Raw genomic sequence first — 16,555 nt, forward strand, 5'->3', positions numbered from 1 at the left:
ATCCCTGAGTTTTTTGGTGAGCTTTGAAGTTCACTCCGAGCCGAGGCCCTCACCCACCCCCTCCAGACCCTGTCTCCCGGCCTCGGGTGCCCTCTGAAAGCTGACGTCTCGCCTCAGGCGCCTCGGCGCTGGGTGGAGGTGTGGTGCAGGCTCTCCCCATGGTGAGAAGAAACGCTCTTTCTGACTCACGAACCACGATAAACAAACGAGGCGCACAGCAAACGTCCGGTGCCGAGGCCACCTTACCACAACTCAGTCCGGCAGGTGCAGGAGAGGGGCCAGTGGAGTCCTGAGCTCCCCGCTCTCTTCTCCTTATCTAAAACGGAGGCAACACAGGAGCCTGGCCCGTGAGGTGGAAGGAGTTAACAAACGCAGTGCACACGTGAGAACTCAATTCGTACTAGCAGTTAATGGTTTATATGTGCTTCAGGCCAAAACAATCTTCAAAATGAGAAGATTACTTTTAAAATGTCACTGGCAAAATGATAAATAATTCCAAAAACACTTGCAGTTTGTCTAGGCTGCAGCAACACCTCACTGTCGGAGATGACGAGTGCTGGGTCTTCCGAGGCAAGAGGCCTGTGTGCGCCCGGGTCCTGGAAGGCACCGTCCGGGAGTCCTGCTATCGTCTACGTCTGGCTGCTGTGACTGCCGGGTTCTCTCCACAACTGCAATGGCGAGGACTCACATTTACTGAGCTGTTTCTGGGGGCCATGCACACTTGCATTCACTGAGCCGTTTCTGGGGCGTCATATGCACCATCCCAAGCCCCCTAAGCGCAGTGCACTGCTGAGCCCTCACAATGCCCCTAAGAGGTGAGCACTGTTACCCTCCTGTGCTACAGAGGAGAAAACTGGGGTGTGGAGGGCGTAGGGGACCTCCTGACGCCACAGTGGAGGCGGACGTGGACCACTGCTCGCTGCTCCTTCGGTCTCCCCTTTACGGAGAAGGGCTCCACAGCACTCCGGACTCCTGTGCAGAGGGAACCGGGCTCTTCGTGGAGGTCTTGAGCTAAACGACAACTTGTGCTTCTGTGACTCTCCAAACATGGGTGTCCTCTGCAGGGGTCTCTGGGGCACCCTACTCTGGGCCTCCACGTGGGCTGGCGATTTACTCAGAGCGAGCCCACACTGTAAGTTCTCCAGGCACACAGGAGCGCAGCTGCGTGAGGTGGAAGGCAGGGGTGACGGGGTGCGACATCTGCAAGAACTTCCTCCGGGTCCTCACTGCTGCGTCCCACGGCCGGTCATTTGACGAGGGGGCCTTCCGGGTGCCCCCGGGAGCTCACACCACATCATGTCTGTGTCCCTCTCCCGTCTCCTGGTGAGGAAGGCTAAGTCTCCTTGCCCTTCCAAGTTCTCACAGGGAGAACACTCACCTGCTCAGGGCTTCTTCTCAGACTTAGTAACAGAGGGCTTCTCTGGGCCACACAACTGGGCGGCTTGGCTACGAGGGGCCTCCGTTCCTCCTTCGCAGATCCAGCCACTTGTGAGGCCCTGACCCAGCTTTGCTGCCCTCGACTCGGAGCTGCAGACTGGAATGCCCACCTATAGCCAGCCACCCCCCACCATCGAAGGACCTCGGAATCTGCATGGGATTGTATTCATCAAGCATTTCTTATGTGTTCTCTCTTATTTTGCAAACTTGGTGCAGGTCAAGTCATACAGAAGCAACTAAGAATAGGGACACTTGTATTTAGGCGCAAACCTGGGGAACAGATAACAAATACTATAAGGATTGGGAAAAGGGAGAGATCAATGCAAGGGGAGCTTCTAGAAAGACTGAAAACTTAAAAAATTAGCAGCCACCCTCCTGATAGCTGACGGCATATCAGATACCCCATTAGCACGCTGGGTTAGAATTTGCCTTTCATATCTTCTAAACAGGAAAAGTAGAGTTCATCTTTTTCTGGGTTAATTACAAGCTGTTGTTTCTTTATAGGGAGTTATAAAAGGTCTGACATATTTAGTTGGGGCAGGCAATAATAATCTTTATGTACATTTTTTCAAATTAATTTAGGATTCACTTTCAATATAATCTCCAGCTATTTCTCGAGGAGCCAGCCGCTTTACTGGTGAGCTGAGACCTTGCTGCCTCCTTTTCTCGGGCAGCATCGTCGTTCAGCGGTGTTTTCAAGGGCCTGAGAGCTGAGGGCATGGCGGTCCACTCTCGGTGTACAGCGAACGGTCTCCAGCCTCTTGGGGCCACGCCCTGGAGCACACCCTGCACAGCAGACTGTAGGGTCCACCACGGACTGTAGGGCCAGGCATAAAGCAGCTCTTGAAAACACTCGTCTTTAAGAACATAAATCAAAGAGGGTGCACAAACCCTTCACTGTGGGGGCCACACAATAAGGTTGATGTCCGGGGAGATTATTCGCCATGCAGAGGAGAGACTGTGAGTCTGTGCCAAGCAGCAGGGTCTTCTATCTTCAGCCTTAGCGGCCTACCAACATTTTACTAATTTGGTGAGCTTGTGTTGCATGTCAACTGACCATGGAAAGTGATTATTCTTAGACCAAATCATTTTTACTCCCCACCATTCCCTATACTCAACCTCTTCTCTGCCCTATCCAATTTACCAGCCCTACCCCTCCCGACCAACGGAATTTTCTGTCTGAACTCTTCAGCAACGTCTGCACTGCTTTCCCCAGCATGGAACGCTGTTAACCAGCCACTGGCTCTCAACGCTCCCTAGTCCTTTGTGACTCCTGCTTCCCGCTTCCTTGGGCTGCAAATCACAGAGTAAGGGGAATGACAACAGCTGACGCATTCGAAATTTTTGCTGAGCTTGGTTGGTGTGCCAGTTGAATGTATGATGTCCCCCAAAACACCATTATCTTTGATGCAGTCTCGTGGGGGCAGATATATTAGTGTTGATTAGATTGTAATTCTTTGAGTGTTTCCATGGAGATGTGACCCACACAACGGTGGGTGGGTGATGACTCTGAACAGTTAATTTCCATGGAGGTGTGGCCCCACCCACTCAGCGTGGGCCTTGATGAGTTTACTAGAGCACTATATAAGCTCAGACAGACAGAAGGAGTGAGCTTGCTACAGCCAGGAAGGACACTTTGGAGAACACACAGGAGCTGAGAGAGGAGCTGCAGTTTACAGAGCAAAATTTTGGAGACGGTCTTTGAAAGCAGACTTTTGCTCCTGAGAAGCTAAGAGAGGACAAACGCCCCAAGAGCAACTAGGAGTGACATTTTTGAGGAGCTGCAGCCTAGAGAGGAATGTCTTGGCAGAAAGCCATTTTGAAACCAGAACTCTGGAGCAGACACCAGCCACATGCCTTCCCAGCTAGAAATGTTTTCCGGACACCATCGGCCACCCTCCAGTGAAGGTACCTGATTGCTGATGACTGACCTGGACACTTTATGGCCTTAAGACTGTAACTTTAAACCAAATAAACCCCCTCTATAAAAGCCGATCCATTTCTGGTGTTCTGCGAAAAGGCATTAGCAAACCGGAACACTCGGTAATGACTTCACTCGCTGTGTTTCACGTGCTCCACACAACACCTGCCCAAAGCCTCAGCACCTCCTCCAGCACCACGCAGTGCTCGCTCACCTACCGTTCCTCCACCCAGAAGTCTCTTTCTGGACCTATTCTCTTATCTTCTGTTTTATTATTTTTTTAAAATCAATTTTATTGAACTGTGATTTACATTCAATAGAATGTCCCCCACTTTAAGTGTACAGTTTGACTGCTGACAGATGCACATGCCTGTGAAATCATTACCAAAATGAGGATACACATCTTTTCCATAATGCCAAGAGGTGCCTCACACCATTCTCCAATACCAACCACGGCGCCAGACACCCTCTCATATGCTTTGTCGCTGTAGGTTAATTTTGCCTTTTCTGGAATTTCACATAAATGAAATGATATAGTATGTACTCTCAGGTCTGCTTCTTGTGCTCAGGTAATGCCTTTAAGATTCATCCATGGCTCTCAGTGTAAATATCTGCACTAGATACAGGGCTACTCAGACTTTCTATTTCTTTTTGTGAATAGTCTTCTTATATCTGTCTTTCAAAAAATTTGTCCATTTCCTCTGAATGAGTGCAGGACTGGCAAACTATGGCCTATGAGTCCAATCTGAGCCAGTCTGATTTTGTAAATAAAGCTGTTGTAAAGCAGCCATGCCCAATCACTTGTGTGTCACCTACAGCCGCTTTCAAGCTAAGTGGAAGAGTGGAGGGGCTGCAACAGTGATTGTGTAGCCCACCGGGTCTGAAAGAGTTATGTCTGGCCATGTAATGAGTGGGTTCGCTAACTCCTAGTCTAAGTGGTCAAATACTGTGGCATAAAGTTTTGATAATATTCCTTTATTATTATTCTCAATTCCAGTGGGATCTGTAGTGATGTAACCGCTTTCATTCCTAACATTGGTAGTTTTTCTTGATCAGTACAGCTAGAAGTTTATCACTTTTATTGATCTTTTCTAACAAGTTATTTTTTACAAAAATCCTTTTTATTGTAGTAACATACACACAACTGAAAATTTCCCACTTTAAGCACTTTCAAGTATACTACTCAGTTGTGTGAGGAACCAAGGCCCCACCCCCTCAGCAGGGTTCAAAGCCTTAGTTGTGAGACTACTATAAGCAAACCTGGGCATTAAAAAGAAATCACCCCTGGAATTTCCCTAAGGCAGCAGAAGAATTGTCCAGGTCACAGCTCTAAGTAAAATAAATCCAATAATTGGGAACAATTTTTAAAAGGGCATGGAAACCGTTAAATACCACTACTCTGATTTAAAACTTTTAAAGCCAGGTTCAGCAAGCCAAGCCTTTTTCTTTCTGTTTCACCTATCCCTATCCCCAAACTCTAAGTACCTAAGGCAGCTATGAGGAAAGTCTGGGTGAAGAAAAACGGGGAGGTATAGTTTAATTTTTTTTTTTTTTTGTAATTGAGATTGGAGATTAAAAATGGTAAGCATAGAAAATAAAATGCCACATTGCAAACCACTAATTGGGAATCCCGCCTCTGGTATAGTGTGAGTGGATCTTGCTAATGCTTTTTGTAGTATCTCCCTAGGAAAATCAAGCCAGCCTACATCTGCCTTCTCCTGGGGAGGCCAACAATGGACTTGTACTTTCTTCCCTGAGGCTGTGTGCATAGCCTGACCATCTACCTCAGTCTCATGGCAAGAGGTTTGGCTAAGCGGCAAGGTCCAGCAAGTGTAACTCTATCTCACTACACTGATAAAGTCATGTTAACCAGTAACTCTTTTAAACTTAGGTGTTTTATGATTGGGTAAAATAAAACTACACCTTCTGCTGTAGTTGATAAGGTGCAATGTTTCCCCATGCCACAAATGCCAAAGCAACTAATGGCTTTTTTGGGGTTGTTGGAGTATTAAGGACCTTTTGTTCCTCCCTTAGCCCAAATTGTTAAAACTTTTGTATGTCTTCATTAGGAAAGGAACATCTCCCAATAGGCTGCATATAAAAAGGGAAAAAGGGCAATAGCACAGGCACAAGCACAGGGGGCCACAGATCCAGACCTGCCCTGTGAGTTGGATGTGGCCAGCACTGACAGTGCCTTTGGGTGGAGTCTGTGGCAAAGGCACCATTCTAAACTAATGCCTCTTAGCTTTGGTCACCATTATGGAAAGGGGAAGAACTGAGATACAGCCCCTTAATAAAAGCAATTGTAGATAAGATTAAAAAGTGGAGGGGAGAAGAAGATGGCAGCATAGAGAGGAGTGGAAACTAGTCAGTCCCCTGGAAAAAACTAATAAACAACCAGGAACAAATAGTAAATAATCTGGAATAACTTCAGGGGGACAAACGTGACCATCCACTCATCATACACCAATCTGAATTGGGAGGAATGCCCGAGATCGCAGCATAAAATCTGTAAGTAAAAACTAAGGATCCAAGCCAGGAGCCTCCTACCCCCATGGCCCGAGCTGCAAAGCCTCACAGCACTAGAGAGCAGCACTCTCTGAGCAAGTGAATACAGCTCAGCTGAGCTCCAACTGGGGTTTTAATTAGCAAGCTACAAATCCCCAACAAGCAGACAGAGACTTGTGCTGACGACTGACCTTGGAGAGCTGGAGGACCTCTCTGGGAGGGAGGGGAAGCCCAGAGGACTGGGTGCCATCTCTGGCCAATGGGTTAAACTGAGGGGGGCTACAGACTGACCCTGAAGGGGGTCTTTCTGTCCCTTTTTCAGCTCAGTGGAGAAAGCCTCAGCCATTTTCAATTCCCAGAGCTCAGACCCAGACAATGGTGGAGATAGCAGAGTCAGAGACAGTTCAAATGCAAATGACTTCTCCCTAAGGGGGGTTTCTTCCCTAAGAGGAAAGAGGTGGTGCCAAGCTCTACTACCTGCCTTCCATTCAGAACCAGACCCCAGAGCCTGGGGGAAAACAGCCACAGGCCACACCTCCTTACACCAGTCTGGAGTTACAGGCTGACTGGCGCCACATGCTGGGCAGAAAAGCACAGTGACCTGAGGCCTCACAGGGTGTATCAATCTTCTAAGACACCCTCAAGGAAACAGGATACTATTATCTCCTTCCAAGACCTGAACCCGTTCTGCTCTGGGAAAACCTGATTGGGGTAACCAACAAGGCCAGATGCCCAGACAACAGAAAAACATAACTTACACTAGGAGAGGCGAAGTTATGGCCCACTCAAAGGAACAAACTTACACTTCAACTGAGATACAGGAATTGAAACAACTAGTGCTGGATCAATTCAGAAAGTTTAGGGAAGATATGGCAAAAGAGATGAAGCGTATAATGAAAACACTGGGCATATATGAGGTAGAAATCAAAAATTTGAAAAACAACTGACATCTATGGAAATGAAAGGCACAACACACAAGACGAAGGACACAAAGGAGACATACAACAGCAGATCTCCAGAGGCAGAGGAAAGCACTCAGGAACTGGAGAACAAGGCACCTGAAAGTGTGCACACAAAAGAAAAGATAGAGAAAAGAATGGAAAAATATGAGCAATGTCTCTGGGAACTTAAGGACAAAACGAAATGCAGGAATGTACATGTCATTGGTGTCCCAGAAGGAGAAGAGAAGGGAAAAGGGGCAGAAGCAATAACAGAAAAAATAATCAATGAAAATTTCCCATCTCTTATGAAAGACATAAAATTATGGAAGTGCAAGAAGTGCAGCATACCCCAAACAGAATAGATCTGAATAGGCCTACACCAAGGCACTTAATAATCAGATTATCAAACATAAAAGATAAAGAGAAAATCCTGAGAGCAGCAAGGGAAAGATGATCCATCACATACAAAGGAAGCTTGATAAGACTATGTGTGGATTTCTCAGTAGAAACTATGGAGGCAAGAAGGAAGTGGGGGTGATATATTTAATATACTAAAAGAGAAAAACACCAACCAAGAATCCTGTATCCAGCAAAGCTGTCCTTCAATATGAGGGAGAGCTCAAAATATTTTCTGACAGACAATGAGAGACTTTGTGAACAAGACACCTGCCCTACAGGAAATACTAAAGGGAGCACTATAGGATGATAGAAGACAGGAGTGTGTGGTTTGGAACATGATTTGGGGAGATGGTAGCACAACATGTAAGTACCACTGACTGAACAAAGGTAACTATGAATACGGTTGAGAGAGGAAGGTGGGGGAAACATGTGAGACACCACAAGAAAGGAGGAGGAAAGATAACAACTGGGACTGTGTAACTTGGTGGAAATCTAGAGTATTCAACAATTGTGATAAAATGTAACAAATATGTTCTTTTACGAGGGATAACAAGCAAATGTCAACCTTTCAAGGGGTTAAAAATGGGGAGCATTGGGGGAGGGATGCAATCAGCATAAACTAGAGACTGTAACTAATAGAATCATTGTATTATGCTTCCTTTAATGTAACAAAGGTATATACAAGGTGAATGCGATAAGAGGGGGGGATAGGGGAGGCATGTTAGACACTTGACATTGGTGGTATTGTCTGATTCTTTATTCTACTTTGATTAAGGTTATTTTTCCTTTTGCTGCTTCCTAGCTGTCATTTTTTTCCTCTTTCTTTTGCCTCTCTACCTTCTTTGACTCTCCCTCCTGCCTTGTGGAAGAAATGTAGATGCCCTTATATAGATAGTGGTGAAGGTGGTGAACACATAAATGTATGACCATGCAGAAAAACATCAATTATTTACTTGGGATGGAATGTATGGTGAGTGAACAAAACCAAATTAAAAAAAAAATGGGTTGATGACAAAACCTTGAGGGCAATATACTGAGTGAAATAAGCCAGACACATTAGGACAACTATTGCAGGGTCTCACTGATAGGAACTAATTATAATATGTAAACTCATTGACATGAAATATAAGGTACCAAGATATAGGACGAGGCTTAAGAATGGGGAGTGGTTGCTTAGTATGAGCAGAATGTTCAATTAGGATGAACTTAAATGTTTGGAAATGAACAGGGGGTGTTGGTAGCAAGATGTGAGAATAACTAACAGCACTGAATGGTGTGTGAATGAGGTGGAAAGGGGAAGCTCAGAGTCATGTATGTCACCAGAAGGAAAGTTGGAGGTCAAAAGATGGGAATGTATAAAACTGAATCCTGTGGTGGGCAATGTCCATGATCAACTGTACAAATACTAGGAAATCGCTTCCATGAACCAGAACAAATGTATGACAATACAATTAGAAGTTAATATTAGAGGGGCATATAGGGAAGAACTATATACCTATTACAAACTATATACTACAGTTAGTAGTATTTCAACATTTTTTCATAAATAGTAACAAATGTACTATACCAACACCACGAGTCAACAATTAAGGGGGGGTGGTTAGGGATAGGGGAGGATTAGAGTTTCCTTTTCTTTTTTTCTTTTTTCATCTTTCACTTTATTTCTTGTCTGGAGTAATGAAAAGTTTCTAAAAATTGAACAAAAATTAAGTGTGATGGATGCACAGCTGTATGAGGGTACCCAGGGGCAAGTGATTGTACACTTTGGATTTTTGGATAATTGTATGTTTATTTGTATTTTGAAGCCTAGACAATAAAATTTACTTAGAATAATGCTACTTCCGTTGTTCTTGAACTTCATATTATGGAAAATTTCAACACTCATCATCTCACAGATAGTCTCACTTTTCCTATGTCCCTGCAGACTTCTCCGTACCCACAGATCATTTTGCATCAAATCCCTAACTTTATTAAATCCATAACTTTGAGTAATGTTGTTTAATCAAAAACGTTTTGTCTTTTAGTATTTCAAAATGTATTTCTCAATAATAATGATTCCTCTGAACATAATAATGCTACCACTATCACATCTTCAAAATTAACAATAATGCCTTAATATTTAACATTTGGTCACTGTTCAAATTTAGCTCATTCTCTCATATATTTTAAAAATTACTTGTTTGAACCAGTATTTAAATAAAGCCCAGACTTGTTTCCTAAATTTCTGTTGATCTATAGTCTCCTCTTCCTCCTCCTCCTCTATTTTCTTGCTCCCTCTTGCTCTAGCTCTGGATCTCACTATATTTGCCCTTTCAATTTATTTGTTGAAGGAACTGGTTCATCTGCCTTAAAGTTTCCCAAAGTCTGGGTTTTGCTGATGTTGTCCTCATGGCTTGGTGTAACATGTTCCTCTGCCTCCCGTATCCCCTGTAAACTGGTAGTTAGTGGCTTCCACCAATTCATGTTTGGTTTTTTTGACAAGCCTTCCTCATAGGTTAGTGGGCAAATAATGTTGTAATGTTAGCACCATTATAAATTATAAATGGTTATAAATCATTCCCTAGATCTAGTATTTCACTAGGAATTACAAAATATTGATATTGATATTCTAATTCTATTATTTCCTTCATATAGTTAGCTGGAATACTTCCATAAACAGCAACTTCCCTCCGTCATCTATTTTCAGGTACAGTTCTACTTGGCACAGCAAGATGAATGCTTGATCCTTCACTCCACCAGTTTCCAAAATAATGGGTCACCTATCATCCTCCAAGGGTGACCAATGAGGATTTTTTAAATATTACTATGAATTCTTGAAATGTTTAATCTATTGTAGTCTTTATTCCTATTGATACTTCCTGTCTCATCTTTAGCAACTTCGGACTTTTAAATATATTCTTAATTTTTATTATAATTTATAAATACAACAACAATACCCGTAAATATGTGTCTTTGGGAAAGGTATGCTTTGTTTCCGTAGTGTTTGGATCCTGGTTCTTTGATGGTGAGGGGTGGGCCTGAAGATAAAGGAAGGACTCCGATTCGCTGCTCTTATCCTCTGAAGTCCTCCCCAGTACCTCAGGGTGTGGCCTTTTTGAGATAGGGCATTGCTGATGGAATTGGGCAGGTTACAAGGAGGCCGAGCTGCAGAGGGGTGGCCCTAATCCACTGTGGCTGGTGTCCTCACGAGAAGGGGTAGTTGGACACAGACCTCGGGGGGAACGCCGTGGCTGCTGGCAAGGCCTGGCCGGAAGCCAGCAGAGAAGCGTGGAACAGTGTCTTCCTGCAGATGTCGGGGGAGCGTGGCTCTGCTGGCACTGGACTTCGGACTGCAGCCCCTAGAACTGAGAGGATTCCTGGTGGTTTAAGCCACCCCATTTGTGGTACGTTGTCATAGCAGCCCCCAGGAGCTGAGACAACTGCCTTACGATCTTCCTCAAAGGTAATGAGTTACACTAGGTATTTTGTTAAAGGTAATGGTTTGTTCCAGGTGTTACGTTAAAAGTAATGGGTTGTTCTAGGCATTAGTTAAAACTCAAAAGCAGCCGGCTGAGGATTGAACCCTCTCACTGACTCAAGGGCAGTCTATGCATTTTGGAGATGGTGGACATCCCAGTGGGCAGGGAACCCTTAGCCACTGGCTCACCATCTCAGATTCCTGCAAAGCCACCACATAAACATTAAATCTGTAAGAAAAAAGCAATGCTTTCTTTCTGTGTAGAAATTTGGAGTTGAGGCTGTTTGGATACAAAGTTGTCACTGCATGGATATGATCCCAAGGGGAAGCAACAGGCAGGAAGGAGCAAGATTTTTCTCAAAAGTCACCTTCAGTCTCAACCAAATTGAGTGTCTGGACTACTGTGCCAGAGTGTAAGCAACGCAGGTGGGTCGACTGAGGTAATTGTAACCAAGAAAACTTGAAGGGGGTCTCTTGTACCCACTTTGCTTTTACAAGGAGTTCTACCTCTCACAGTATATAAAAATTCTCTCTAAATGGATCAAATACAAAAAAATAAGACTAAAACTCCTAGAAAAAAACATAGGGGAAATCATGACCTTAGATTTGGTAGCAATTTCTTAAATATGGCACCAAAAGCATGAGCAACAAAAGGAAAACTACATAAAATAGGCTTCATCAAAATTAAAAACATTTGTATGCCAAAAGACATTATCAAGAAAGTGAAAAGAACCTACAGAATGGGAGAAATAATTAACTAAAGTTATAGCTGGTAAGAGTTTAGTATCCAGATTATACAAAGAAACCCTACAACTCAACAACCAAAAGAAAAAAAAAATGGGCAAAGGACTTGAATAGAAATTTCTCCAAATAAAATATTAAAAATGGCCAATAAGCCCATGAGAAGATTCTCAACATCATTGGTCATCAGGCAAAGGCAAATCAAAACCACAATGAAATGCTGCTTCACACCCACTAGAATGGCTATTATTAAAAAAACAAGAATTGGCAAAGATGTGGAGAAATTAGAACCCTTATACATTTCTGGTGGTATTGTGAAATGGTGCAGTCACTGTGGAAAACAGTATAGCAGTTCATCAGAAAGTTGAACGTAGAATTACCATAAGACCTGAAAATCCTACCTGGGGTGTACACTCAAAAGAACTGAATGTGGAACTAGAGCAGTTACTGCTACACCAAAGTTCATAGCAGCATTGTTCACAATTGCCAAAAAGTGGAAGCAACCCAAGCGTCCATCAACAGATGGATAAACAAAATGTACTATATACACACAATGGAATATCATTCAACCATACTGTGCCAATCCAGATTAGCCCCAAGACCAAAGAACGCACCTGGCACGGAGTTACCCGTGCGATTGAAATTAGCAACTTACAAAACCGGAGATGGTTTTTCCTGATGGTGGGTCGGGAGAGTGAAGTCAGCATTCTGCCATTCCGCAGAGAGGCGTGCCAAGGCAGGGGGGACTTGGAAAGGTTTGTGGCAATGGAGTTTCTCGTGAGATTTGGTTACAGGGTCTCCCAAGATTTGTTTACTACCAGTGATTAGGGGAGGGGTGTTCTAATGCTTCCCCCCAGGGAGTGGGGCCCTGGGCCCTCAGCACCCCCACACACAGCAGACTGCGGTGACCGTAGGACAAGCGTGCAGGATAAGACAGCAGAACACTAGGAGTCTTCACACGGAGATCCAGATTTTTCCATGTGTTGGGTTCTGCCAGGTCAGCTGGGGGCTCCACGCAGGCCAGTTAGCAGGGGTCACAGCCCAAGGAAGGCCGGTTGCGCCTGAAGATGGCACATCCGTGCAAACCTAATACTGGCTTCCACTGTGGGCCTGCGTTCCTGAAGCCCACTGCAGGAAGGTGTTTGCTAGGGTGCTAAGAGCAAAAAGAAAGATGTTTATGGGGAACAATGATGGATAATTACATGCTAGAGTCCTGCTGGTTGACAAAAAGGTACCAGGCAGAGAACGTCATGGGGCAGTTGTAAATATCAGGTATTCTTCCTCTGCAAATCTTGAGAGTTTTCTACCATTACATCACTTGTTCATCTGGACATCAGAAGGGTCCACGTAGTTGTGCATAAAGTTCCCGCTGGAACAGGAGGCCCCAGATGGGTGATAACGATTTTAACAGACATTTAGGTCTTACTACAATATTTTAGTTAACTCTTATTCCCCAGGGACTTAGGATTCCTAGCCAACGTGGCTGCACAGGCCAGCACCAAGGCCCAAGGACCTCATTTTCCCCGTTTTGAATGGTCTGAGACAGGCAACAAGTTACTACCATTGCCCCTCTGGGGCTGTGAAGCGGCGGCCCTGTAACTTGGATTCTCAAGCTGGGATGGGTCCCACCGTTAGCATTTCAACAGTGGCAGGTGCAGCCGCCCGCAGCTTTGTATTTAAGCAGGTTGAGGCCTGATAGAGCCTTTTAGTCTACTGTAGAGGTTTCATAGTGCATGGCCCATGCTTGGATCGTCCGTCCAGCGAAAGGGGTCCTCCCGTCACTGTTTGTGCAGGTCAGGGCACACACCCTCTCCAGACAGCCGACGGTGGCCCCGCTGGCTCGCCTTCCCCACCGGGAAAGCTAACGGGAGTCCTGTCGCCGTGTCCACGGCAGCACAAGCTTACCTCGAAAGTGGGAGGGGCCGACGGAGCCCACGTGTCCCATCTGGTGCGGTGGCCCGTGGTCAACGCAGGGAGCACAAAGGTCACTCTCTATTGGTGTCCGCCAGCTGCGGGCAACAGTTACCTTTCCTCGGCGGGCGTCCCCGATTTTTTCCACAATTCTTGTCCCCAGAGGGCACAACCTGTGCTTGTCCATTGTTCTTGCTTCCTGGTTGCCATCCAGGTCATAAGGCCTTTGTAAACAGTCCAGTGTTGGTACAGACGGTTAGCACGTGTCTGGTTCATGCACTGTTAGCATCCACACTGCTTTTTCTTTAGCCAGTTGCCTGCTTTGCATAGCACCCATCTCCCACCATATAGTGCCAGTACTGGGTTGCACTGCCACAGCTGTCCATGTGGGAGGCCACCTGCTAGTGGACCCATCATTGTACAAAGGGCATTTCAACAGCTACCTCAGGTGCAGCAGCTTCAGCTGCTGAATCCTCTATATAGGACACTGGTTTGCACTTAGAGGGCTGGTACTGGAAATGCTGCACTGTGGCAGGTAGGCTCTGTACCTGGCCATGTGCTCAGCTGGGCACTGGCAGAGCGTGGCTTAGAAGCTGTGTCGGTGTCCACCCCTGAATAGGGATGGCCGTTTTCAAGGTGACGGCATCTCTGCGTCAGTCCCCCCACTTGCAATAAGGCATTATATGCAGCACACAGTTGCTTTTTTTTTTTTTTTTAATTTTTAAACAGATTTAAAAGTATTTAAGAGATAAAAAGTTTTAATAATACTGATAAAAATTAATTTCAATAACAAGGATTAATGACAAATTAAAAATGGTAGTATTATTATAGGAAATCAAATTGTATCATGAACAGAACATATAAAAGTAGCTCGATCAGTACTCAAAAAGTAGCTTGAAAAGTACTTGATCAGTACATCACCACTGACGGTCTGGCAATCCCACATCAGCAGCAGGCAGCTGTGGTTGTTTCACTGCCCGCCATCCGGAGTGTGGGATGTTTGAACAATTAGTGCAAAGATCACTGACAGGACACACAAATAATCTATGTGAGACAAAGTTTGTGTTCAAGCTTGAGCTGTTTTGCATGAAAATTATTTCTCCTTAGGGGAAAAAAAATCTGTGACAAGAATTGGCATGTCCCAGAAGCAGGCTGATAAAATATGTAAATACCTACGTACATAAAGGCTCTTGGAGAGCATTTTTGCTTAGTACTTCATAGACCAATGTCATTTTCACCTGGAAAATATTTAACGGCAGACTCAAAAATGAATTATTTCAACATTAATGGTAATTTTTACCCTCCGAGGCTAGTTTGGAGTATGAGACATATTGCCAAGGTCACACTGTATAATCCATGACAACAAGAAGGCAAATTACACCAATGAATAAGGAAACTGAGGGAAAAACAAGTTATTTGTCATCATTTTGAAAACCTAGAGTCACCTACTGTGCTATCCAATACAGTAGCCATATGTGACAACCTAAATTTAAATTAATCAATAATAAAGCTGAAAATCTGGCTCCTCAGAGACACAAGCCATATTCAAATGCTCATGAGGCACATGTGCCAGGGGCCATCACACGGCAGCAGATACAGAATTTATCACTGTCACGTCTGCTAGACAGCACTGAAGACAAAGCATCCAATTGGTGGTGTGTGCACCAAATATGAACAGTTATTTATTGAGCTACTGGTTTAAAGACCCTGTCCCCTCCTTATATCAACGATGAATTTTCATCAAATAAAAAAATCTAAGTTTCTTCAAGCTATATTAAATTTATCTGAAGACACTTTGTTTAGTTTCATCTGTAAGAAGCCATGCAATGAACAACAGGAAAAGTTTTTGTCTCCAAAGAATGGATCAATTTCTTTTTATCAAATGAGATTATTTATCCAGATTTCCTTCTTTGCCATGGCTACAAAAAAACTGAAAACTAATTTACTGCTTAACTGGTGTAACTATTATAACCCAGGTTTTGAATAAACGTACTTTCCTCCTTTCCTCTCCCCGTCCATATAATTTTTCACTCTATCCTTTGTATTTTAATGCAACCTTAGTATTTTATCATAAGCAAACTGAAATTCGTTCTGAGATGGGTGGAACATTATTGAATTATAAATAAATAGAACTTTACTGCCCTCTTTTGTTACAAGAATAAAATACAGCAAAAGTTCCAAGCAAGACATTATGACCAAGTACAGTTTCTTCTAATAAACAAAAGATATCTATAACATTCTTTACATCAACATATTATACACATTGATGTCAAAATTCATTTATAAAATCTGTTAATCATTCTTGATAAGACTCTAAGAGATAAAAGAAAATTTAAACATGAAAACCACCAAAACTTACTAGTGAAACATCATATTAATTGGTGAAGTACTGATATTTCCATAAAACCAGAATAAGGTAAGCATGTACCATATCACCACCAACAATCAAGTTTTGTATAGAGTAGCTAATTCAATAAAATTTTAATGATTAGATCAAAATACTGACAGATGTGGTGTTTTATTTTCCCAGCTGCTGAAACAAATAGCCCACGATGGGTTGGCTTACAAACAGGAAAGCACTGGCTCGAGGTGATGGGGGCTGGAAGGTTGGCTTCCCCCAGGGTCGGCGCGATCCCAGGACCCTTGCTCTCCTGTCTCAGGTGACGTCCCTCCCTCTTCTCCCGGGTTCTACTGACTTCCCGCCCACCCCGGCTTTCTCCCTGTAAGGCCGTCAGCGTAGGAGTAAGAAGCACCCTGATTCAGCCGGCCACACCTTAACCAAAAAGGGCCTGTCCACAAGGCGTGTGCACCCACAGGAACGGGACTGAGATTAGGAACACGCATTTTCTAGGGCACATAACTGAATGTGCCACATGTACTTAGTTATCTTCATTTTCAGGTTACACCTAGAAAATCCACATAGCCGTAATATAGACAATTAAAATTAGTAAGCGCTTATTAAGGTGAATAGATATGACATACATGAAGAACTGACTTCTTCTCTATACCAATAATAACTAATCATCATAATTATAAATGAGAACAAATCCTATTCTAATAACTACAATACTGTCTTTCCAAAATTTTATTTTGTATTTATTTATAGAAAACAGAACACATTTCTCATTCATTTAGCCAATTAATCCGAAGAAAATGAAATACTACGATTACAAGTATGTTAATAAAAGAAACTCTTTTAGGGTATACAAAAATGATATTTTTAGCAACTTTTAAAAGACT

At 43.7% G+C, this 16,555-nt stretch overlaps 1 protein-coding gene across 12 annotated transcripts in view; it reads right to left on the reverse strand.

Annotated features, from left to right (window-relative positions):
• The window catches only part of NHLRC3 (NHL repeat containing 3), a 52,378-nt gene that overhangs the window by 27,652 nt on the left and 8,171 nt on the right, over nt 1-16,555 (reverse strand). The window contains exon 8 of one of the 12 annotated variants that reach the window (XM_037800014.1): nt 615-668. The exons of 10 other annotated variants lie outside the window; for them this stretch is intronic. In XM_037800014.1, coding sequence (XP_037655942.1) covers nt 630-668 — 39 coding nt within the window. In that variant the 3' untranslated portion in view covers nt 615-629. Of the gene's footprint in view, nt 1-614; nt 669-10,529; nt 10,551-16,555 lie in introns of those variants that run through there. One more of the 12 variants, XM_037800018.1, reaches the window with a different exon arrangement.

The sequence above is a fragment of the Choloepus didactylus genome, chromosome 12 (genome assembly GCF_015220235.1).
Source record: "Choloepus didactylus isolate mChoDid1 chromosome 12, mChoDid1.pri, whole genome shotgun sequence".
Lineage (NCBI taxonomy): Eukaryota > Metazoa > Chordata > Mammalia > Pilosa > Megalonychidae > Choloepus > Choloepus didactylus.